The sequence below is a fragment of the Triticum dicoccoides genome, chromosome 1B, assembly GCF_002162155.2.
Source record: "Triticum dicoccoides isolate Atlit2015 ecotype Zavitan chromosome 1B, WEW_v2.0, whole genome shotgun sequence".
Taxonomy (NCBI): domain Eukaryota; kingdom Viridiplantae; phylum Streptophyta; class Magnoliopsida; order Poales; family Poaceae; genus Triticum; species Triticum dicoccoides.
Window position 1 is genome coordinate 19,846,717 of NC_041381.1, and position 9,190 is coordinate 19,855,906.

Below are 9,190 nucleotides of genomic sequence, written 5' to 3' on the forward strand. Positions count from 1 at the left end.
ACTAGTAAGAAAAAAGGTGACCTACAAGAAAAACGTGCTAAGAGCATCTCCAGCCGTTGGCCCTCTAGGGGGCGCCTAAAATCGCCGCCTGGGGGTGACCCGGCGCAAAAAGTGGGCCTGGGGGCGAGTTGGCCCCCAGCCACCGCCCCCAGGGCCGGTCCCAGGCGTGGAAAAAAATTTAGACAAACTTGGACTCAAACACGCTAATTTTTGGCAAACTTGGGCTAAAACACTCCATTACATATAAAAACTAGTCAAAAAAAAACTTGCTGAAGGCCGAGAAGTCGCCGTCGCCGCCGCCATCGTCGGCGTTCTCCTCCTTGACTCGGGCGCCCCTGCTGGACCCCTCCCCGGCAGGTGGCTGCGGCGGCGGCACGTCGTCGTCGTCATCGCTGTCGTCGATGATGACGACGCCGCCTTCGTCGCGGCCTCGGCGGCGCTGCGCGAAGCGCTGTAGGGCGGCGCACTGGCGCTCCCTCGACATCTTCAGGTAGTCTTGGCATGCCCATTCAAGGGCCGCGTCGTCATCGAGCTCGACCTCGCCGTGCTCCGCCTTCACCGGCGCCAGCAGCCCCGGCTCCGTCTTCACCGGCGCGAGACTCGGCTCCATCTTCGGCTTGACAAAGTGCGGGGGAGGAGCTGACGAGGAGGCGCGCCGGCCGCCCTCGCTGATGACGATGCCGGCGCTGCGTGTACGCCGGCCGAGCAGCGTCTCCGCCGCGGGCTCGGCCTTGACGCCGAGCAGTGATGGAGTGCCGGAGGATTGGGAGGAAGAACGCGACGAGGAAGAAGAGGAGGAGGAGCCGAACCTCCTCGGCGCCCATTGCCCGTCGCGTCGGCGGTGCGTCGGGGCGGCCGTCCTCGCCGGGGGGTACGCCAATGGTGGGTTGTTGCCGCCCTTGAGGTGCGTCAGCACGCCGCCGAGGGTGCGGCCGGGGACGATTCACCAGGTGGCGCCCCTCGCTGTTCTTGATGCCGCCGACCACCGGTGCCCCATTGGTGGGCGCCAGCCGCTACTGCTGGCGGCGCTCGAAGTACGCCGCCCAAGTCGCATTGTTGTCGGCGGCGTACTGGGGAAGGGAGCGCTCGGCGTCGGTGAGAGAGGCGCGCGCGATCTCGACCTCGTCGGCGAAGTACGATGGCTTGGTGACGGCGTCGGGCAACGCGGGAATGTGCACTCCCCCATTGCTGAGCCTCCAGCCCGTCGGCCCCGCGCGCATGTCCGGCGGCGCCGGGATGTTCGCCTGGAACAGGAGTCAGGACTCCTGTTCGCGGAGCGAACGGCGGCCGAAGCCGTTGGCCGCCGCCTCGTCTCCGGGAAAACGCTTGGCCATCGGGGAGAGGGAGTGGCTGGGGAGAAGAGATCGGCGGGAGAGGGAGGGCTGGGGTGGCACTCCAACGCATGCGAGCGAGACCATATATAGTCGCGCCGTCCGTGTGTACGCGTCCGAGGGAGGGGAGGCGTCGGCGCGCGTCGGCGCGCCGCCCCGTGACGCGTCGCCCGTGAGGAATCAATGGCAAAGCTGACCGGCGGCAGCCTTGCCATTGATTCCCCGCGAGAAACCAAGGCGTCGGGAAGACGAGGCGGGCGGTGTCGCTGACGCGGCTGACCCACGGCGCTTTCGCGCCAAAAACGATTCGCCCGGCGCCCCCCAGCGCACCGGTTTCGGGTTGGATTCGCCGGCGCCAATTTCGGTCCGAGCCGGCGAAAAATGGACCTCTGGGGACGCGACTGGGCCGATTTTTTGACGCCGACGGTCAAAAAATCGCCTTGAGGGCCTTATTGGGGGCGCGGCTGGAGATGCTCTAACACCTTTTAACTTGGGCCTTGGCCCTGCCAAACCTGAAACGATATTAAATTAAAGCTCACCGGCCTTAGCCCAGCCCAAAGCAGCAGCGATTATGATGCACGAACAAAGGCGAAAAGAGTTATTCCCCTCAAGAAGCCTCGAGCGCGGCGACTAGGGTTAGCCTCATCGACCTTAGCGGCGGCGGCGGCGACTGGGGGACTCGTGGCGGCGGCGGCTTGGGATTCATGGCGCACGTAGAGGAGGAGGAGGAGGAGGTCGTGGACATGGAGCCCCTCTTCTTTAGTGAGGCGTACGTGGAGAAGATGGTGGAGGATGCGGAGGAGGAGGAAGAGAGGTGTCGGCGGGAGGAAGAGGGGAAGACGCGGAAGGAGAAGGAGTACCGGCGGAGATGCGAGGCACACGAAGCGGTCATGGACTCCATCATCCAGCACGACCCCAAGGTCGACCGCAGCGTCTACACGCGGTTCTTTCTCAGAGATTTCTCCGTCTTTGACATCGATGAAGAGTGTAAGTAGATTTCTTGGCTAACAGTAGGATGTCTCTCACCTGTATAATCGTCTATTAGGAGAATCCTCGACATGTTCATTATTGATGGATAGCAGTAAACAGCCAGTCTGAATTTATTTATATGGGTCATATGGAGTATCACTTAACGACATAAATCGCGGATTTGACTAATATCTTTCTAAATTTCTGATGTATGGGAACAGTAGGATGTCTCTCACCTGTACAGTATAAATGAAAATTTCTGATGTATGGGAACAGTAGGATGTCTCTCAGACTCTCACCTGTACAATCGTCTATTAGGAGATTCCTCTGACATGCCATGTTCATTATTGATGACTAGCAGTGAACAGCGAATCTGAATTCATTTATTTGGCTCATATGTACTCGGTATCACTTAACAACAGGAATCGCGGATTTTGCTAAAACTGAAATTAACTTGGTACAACTGAAATTAACTCAGTGGGATAGAAATGGGGAAAACACAAACTGGGGCTGTTTTTTGTGATGAAATAATTTGATTGATTTATATTTTACTTATTCATTGCAGCATCTGTCCCTCCAATGCGATACACTGATAGTATCTACCAAGATGAATTTGGGCTAGAAGACTCTGCAAACATCCTCTCGGTCAGCATAGTCTCCTCAGATGCAGGCTTCCCAGTCGATGTCTATGGCCGTGTCATTGCCAGAGACAGCATTGACTACAAGTGCATTTATCTCTTTCACCGCAATAGAGATGATTGCCAGCGTGTCAATGAGGTATACATCCTTCCTTCTAAGTTCGTTCTAATCGGGTTTCGTTTTATTTGAAGATGCCTTTAATAAACTGTTAATGTACATATAAATGGAGTTATCTTAGTGCTGGTGGTTGTTGATCCAGATAGTCATCTGCATATAAATGGAGTAGCTTTTATGCCATGCTTTCAATCTTCATTTTGAGCATTGTTTGGATGAGCATACTTTAATTTCTCGTGCAATTTTTTTCATAGGATGGAATGCTGATTTTAACTGGCCCATATCGAGGTCTAGTGCTGGTTGATTTCATCTATCTAGAGATAGATCTTAAAATCAGGGAAGAAGGAGTTCCAGACAGGCCGTTTAGCAAGGGTCTAGTAAGCATTGATGGCCGAGTACTGTCTAGAGAGAAAGATGTCATGGTTAGAAGTGAAACCCTTGAGAGCTGGCTCAGCACTACGGAAGTGAGATTCAACTGTTCTTAACGCAGTCGAGTGCACCTTTGAAATCAAGCTCACTGAGGGGCATTTTAAAGGAAATATAACAGTTGGCATCGCGGATAAAGCTCGCAAGCTGAACATTGACAAAGCGATTGTGATTCATGATAGCAGAGTAGATGGCGTGGTTAGAAGTGATGAAAGTGGAGTTATCAAACTCCGGCGGAGTGTCATTACTATCTGTCTGGAAGGAACGGTGGTGTTTCAAATCAATAATGTGGCTGCTGGTGTTTGTGCTGAACGAACCTTTTATTTCACTCCACACCGCACTGGTGCAGATGAAGAGGAAATTACGTGTGGTGCTGGGAAGTTCGGATTCAGGGTTGTCTGGTCCTTGATGGACTTCAGGCTGTAATCCTGTGACTCAGTAAACTTAGTTCTGATGTAATGGAGTGATGTAATGATGTAGTGAACTAAGTTAATCATGATGTAGTGATATCGTCCACTAAGTATAGTTTTGTTTTTAAGGAAACTGATGGATTACAAGTAATGAGTAGCGAACTAGTAGGTTATTATGTATTATGGTGGTATACTGAATTTGTTGGTTTAATTTTTTGGCATAATTAAAGCAGATTAGTGCACTTGGCGTTTTTTAGACATGCATTAGGCAGAAATATGAACATATATATGTCACTTTAAGGGACTTTTCTATCATATTTATCTATGGTTTGTATTGATTGCTCATGGTCACTCCTGTGTTAGCTAAATATCCTTAAAATTGAATTATTTGGAAGATGGCTTCCATTGCATTTCGTTGCTGTTATTCTGAACTAACTTCTGATGCACAACTAGGAAGATGGTTCAACTAGGAAGGCAGGAGGCACCTGGTTCTGAACCACATGTTTGTTGAGAAGGCATCTCCTTCCCGAATGTGGCTTCATTTTTAGATCCGTGTTGCCTGTTCAAGAGACAAAAATTTGGTGGTACATAATAAATTTGAGGATCTTTATAAAGGAAACGATCTGCAAGACATCATGCCGCCAGAGGTACTTTTTCTTCCCATGTTCTCTTTTATAAATAGTGTTGGTTCTGTGCTTCTGGCAATGCCTCTACATATGCATATGGATATGCTAATTTACAACATTTGTGCTGATTTTTCTCCTAAATCAAGTCTATTACCTAGGGCATGCGTTTATTTTCCCACTAAATCAAATATATTACCAAGTTCCTTTCCTATCACATACGTGAATGTCATTAGCCCATAGACAAACAACTCATGATTTTTACAGTATATGATTTTGCTCTTACCGAAAAAGGCTTTCGCCCCGCTTTATAAATAAAGCAGACCGCCACAAAGCATACAACCGACGCAAGGTCACACACATCACCCGAGCCTCACAACACAGTGAACAGGTTCTGCTGAGGGCACAGCTCAACAAGCCCAAAAAAAGAAATAAAACAAAGCACTCCAGACGCAAGGAGACTAGTCTGGATCCGGCGGCGGCGGCGGAGGCGGCGGCGACAGGCGGACGGCCATCGAGCGGAGGTCGGCGATGAAGGCGGATATGGTGTCACGGTCCGTGGGATGGCTAAGCGGCCGCCAAAGCTGCAAGAAACCCGAGAGTTTGTAGAGAGCGTTAGTAGCGCGACGGAGGGGGGAACGCTGGATCACAAGCTTATTGCGAACGGTCCAAAGAGTCCAGGCAAGAACCCCAACCTCAAGCCACCTAATGTGGCGAGAGGACGCGGGGGACATCTGGAGTTCAGCAAATAAGTCCGGGAAATTGGTGTGGCACCAACTTCCACCGACAACCTCGCGAAAGCAGCTCCAGAGGAACTGGGCGGAGACGCAAGCGAAGAAAATGTGGTTCGAGTCTTCAGGGACACCACAGAGCGGGCATATACCAGTGCCCGGGCCATTGCGCTTGCAGACCTCCACTCCAGACGGGACCCGACCGCGAATCCACTGCCACACAAAGATGCGAATCTTCAGAGGAACGCGGACGGACCACACCATCGATAGGGGGAGGGGGCGGAGGAGGGGGCAATGGCCATGTACAGCGACTTGGTAGAGAACTGGCACGACGGCTCCAGACGCCAGCGCACAAGGTCCTGACTCCCATCCACCAACGGCCTATGCAGAGCAACGCAATCAAGCAACTCACGCTAGGCGGCGGATTCCGCCGGCCCAAAGGGCCGACGGAAAGCAAGGCGCCCTAAGTCAAGAAGGGCCCTATCGACAGAAATCATGGGGTCGACGGAGATAGAGAAGAGGGTGGGGAAGCGGGCTGCAAAGGGAGAGTCTCCGGCCCAGCGATCAAACCAGAAGAGCATCGAGAGGCCAGACCCCACCGAAATGGAGGTTCCAATGCGAAGCACCGGGAGAAGCTGGACAATAGACTGCCAGAACTGAGAACCGCCCGATTTCTGGCAGAAGGCAAGGGGTTGACCCCGCAGGTATTTATTCCGGATAACTTCGAGCCATAGTCCACCTTGACCCTGCGCGATGCGCCAAAGCCAATGGGAGAGAAGGGCAATATTCATCCTTTTAGAGCACATGATGCCCAGGCCACCCTGCTCCCTGGGCTTGCAAATATCAGGCCAGCTGACCATGCGATACTTCTGCTTGCCATGTTCGCCAGCCCAGTAGAATCGGGACTGAATTGTGGCGATCTCCTTATGGAGGGACTCATGGAGGCTGTAGAAACTCATAAGAAACAAGAGGAGGCTGGAAAGGGATGAGTTGATGAGAATAGTCCGGTCCGCCTTAGAAAGCCACCTCCCCTGCCAGGGCTCGCACCGGGATTGGAGCTTAGCCACGGAGGGCCGCAGGTCCGCGACGGAGAGTCGCGAATCGCTAATGGGCGTCCCTAGGTAGGAAGTGGGGAAAGAACCCAGGCGGCAATTAAGTCTGTTGGCGATGGCCACAGACTCAGAGGGGGAATATCCCATCACCATAACATCACTCTTGTCGAAGTTGATCTTGAGGCCCGACATCCGTTGGAAGCAGAGAAGGAGGAACTTAAGGTTGGCGATGTCCACCTCCGAGCCTTCGACCATGATGATCGTGTCGTTAGCATACTGAAGGATGGAGATGCCCGTGCCCCCAGAAAGGTGGGGGGTAATCCCACAAATGTGGCCAGCGGCTTTTGCCTTATCAATAATGGAGGCAAGAGCGTCCACTACCATATTGAAGAGGAACGGGGAGAAGGGGTCGCCTTGGCGCACCCCACAAAGGGTAGGGAAGAAAGGACCAATCTCGCCGTTGATGTTGACCGCTGTGCGACCGCAAGAGACCATTTGCATGACTAGTGATCCATCGGTCATCGAAGCCCTTCCGAAGGACTTCCCTGAGGAAGGTCCAGCTAACAGTGTCATAGGCTTTGTGGAAATCGATCTTCAGAAAAACCGCCTTAAGGCGTTTAACCCGGACCTCATGAAGAACCTCATGAAGTACAAGGACACCATCCAGGATGTACCGGCCCTTAATGAAGGCCGACTGGTTAGGATGGGTTATCCGATCCGCAAGCAGGGTCACCCTATTGGCATACCCCTTGGCCAAGATCCGGATGATCACATTAATGACCGTGATCGGGCGGAACTGCCGGATGTCAGACGCCCCAGGGACCTTGGGGATGAGAGAGATGATCCCGTAGTTGAGGCGACCTAGGTCAATAGAACCAACAAAGAATTCATCAAAGATGGCCATGACCTCGGTTTCAATCACATTCCAGAAGGTCTGGAAGAAAATGACCGGGAGGCCGTCCGGGCCCGGCGCAGAAGAGGTATTCATACCCTTGATGGCCCCCCAGACCTCCTGCTCAGAGAAGGGGGCCGTCAGTGCCGCGTTCTTCGATTCGAACACTAGTTGGGCACCAGCCCAACAATCGAGGGCGAGGGAGATGCCGCTCCTAGGGGCCGCAGAGAAGAGGGATCTATAGAAGCCGTCGACATGGGTCCGGATGTCACGGGGGTCCTGGAGGAGGGTCTCCCCATGCCAGAGAAGGGGGATGGTGTTGCGCCTACGACGGCCGTTGGCGATCGCCTGGAAGTATGCAGTATTCGCTTCCCCCTTCAGGACCCATCTCTGAGCGCCCCGAAGGCGCCAATATGCTTCCTCATTGGTGTAGATCACGGAAAGTTGGTCCTCGAGGTCGTAGCGGGACAACCACTCGTCCGGGGAGAGACCCACCGCGTCAGCCCGAAGGTCAAGGGCCTGGATCGCGGTCAGCAGCGCCTTCTTACGCTCCCTGGCGTCGCGGCCCAGGTTGGCCCCCCAGCCCTTCATAAATTGTCTGCCACGCTTCGCACAGAAGTGCCACGCGTCAATAGCAGAGGGGGGACGAGGGTGGAGGTGGGCCCGAGCCTCAATCCACCGAGTGCAAACAGCATCGGTGAATCCAGACTGGGAGAGCCAGAAAGTCTCAAAGCAGAAACGAGGGGGATCGGCGGACGTTCGTCCGCGGAGGAGAGAAGCAGGGGGACATGGTCCGAGCCAATCCGAGTGATGGCGCGGAGAGAGGCTAGGGAACAGCGGAGGTCCCAATCCGGGGATACTAGGACCCTGTCCAAGACAGACTGGGTCGGGGAGGCTTGCCGATTGCTCCAGGTGAATCGGGCACCAATCCGATCAATCTCCCGGAGGGCGAGGTCAGCAATGAAGTCATTAAACAATTGCATCCGGGCAAAGCACACATTGTCATTGCTCTTGTCTTCCACCACTCGCAGCAGGTTGAAGTCGCCACCTACTACCACGGGGAGGGAGGCCGCCGAGATCTTCCGGTGGAGCTCCTCCAGGAAGGCGGCCGACCTACTATGGTCGGCAGGCCCGTAGACAATGATGACCTCCTAGTTGAAGTTGAGCGATCTCTCGAATAGCTCCATGCTGACGAAGAATTCGCCCCTATCCATGCTGCCCACCTCGAAGGTGGCATCCTTCACACCTAAAAGGATGCCACCCGAGTGGCCCGTGCTCCCACTAGAAGGGAGCCAGTGCCACGCAAAGAGGTCAGAGCTCAGCCGGTCAAGCTCAAGAAGCGAGAAATCGCGACGCATGGTCTCTTGAACAGCAACAATGTCGATGTGCTCATCTCGCATGAACTCCACAAGCTGGCGGCGACGACCATCATGGCCGAAGCCGCGGATGTTCCAGAAAAGAGCCCGCATTAAGGAGCCATAGGGGGGCTGCTTGATCCCAGAACACGAGAAGCGATTTGCGCACGAAGAGCTGCCATGCGGGAGCGGGTACGACCCCGGATCTCCGCCCCGGCCATAGGGGGAGGCGCCGTTTGCCGCGGCACGGGCGGAGAGGGGGACACCCCAACCGCAGAGGCGGCTGGAGGAACGAGGAGGGCCGCACGGGCCTCCGCGAGTTTCCCATCGAGAACCTCACGAGCTCTGATGGTCGCGATCTGGCCTAGAGGAGGGCCAGCTTCCCCACAGAAAATGATCGCGGAGTCGGAGGCCACTTTGGCGAGGTTGCCCAGCGGCACAGACTCAAGCGCAGAGAAGGAACAAGACGAAGCAGAGGGGGGAACAGGAGGGCGTACCTGGCTCCAGGTTACGGGCGGCAGCGCGGAGCTCCGCCCGCTCAGGAATGGGCAGAGCCGGGCTGCCCTCAGGGTGGGCAGCATCTAGCCGCGCACTCTGGCGGGAGGCAACCACCGGGGAGGAGGTCGACCGGCTGCGACGGGAGTAAGC

At 54.8% G+C, this 9,190-nt stretch overlaps 1 protein-coding gene across 1 annotated transcript; it reads left to right on the forward strand.

The window, feature by feature from the left end:
* Positions 1–2,009: 2,009 nt before the first annotated feature.
* LOC119299788 lies at positions 2,010–4,131 on the forward strand. The gene is made up of 3 exons (XM_037576931.1): positions 2,010–2,318; positions 2,866–3,077; positions 3,308–4,131. Exons 1-3 carry the CDS (start codon positions 2,036–2,038, stop codon positions 3,536–3,538), a joined length of 726 nt encoding a protein of 241 aa, XP_037432828.1. The 5' UTR covers positions 2,010–2,035; the 3' UTR covers positions 3,539–4,131.
* The last annotated feature ends 5,059 nt before the right edge of the window (positions 4,132–9,190 follow it).

Bases quoted from the DNA above. Each gene is read 5' to 3' on its own strand.
- LOC119299788 (XM_037576931.1), top strand. From the start codon at position 2,036: ATGGCGCACGTAGAGGAGGAGGAGGAGGAGGTCGTGGACATGGAGCCC. The intron at 2,319-2,865 runs GTAAGTAGATTT...TATTCATTGCAG, and splicing joins CTTTGACATCGATGAAGAGT to CATCTGTCCCTCCAATGCGA. The intron at 3,078-3,307 runs GTATACATCCTT...TTTTTTTCATAG, and splicing joins ATTGCCAGCGTGTCAATGAG to GATGGAATGCTGATTTTAAC.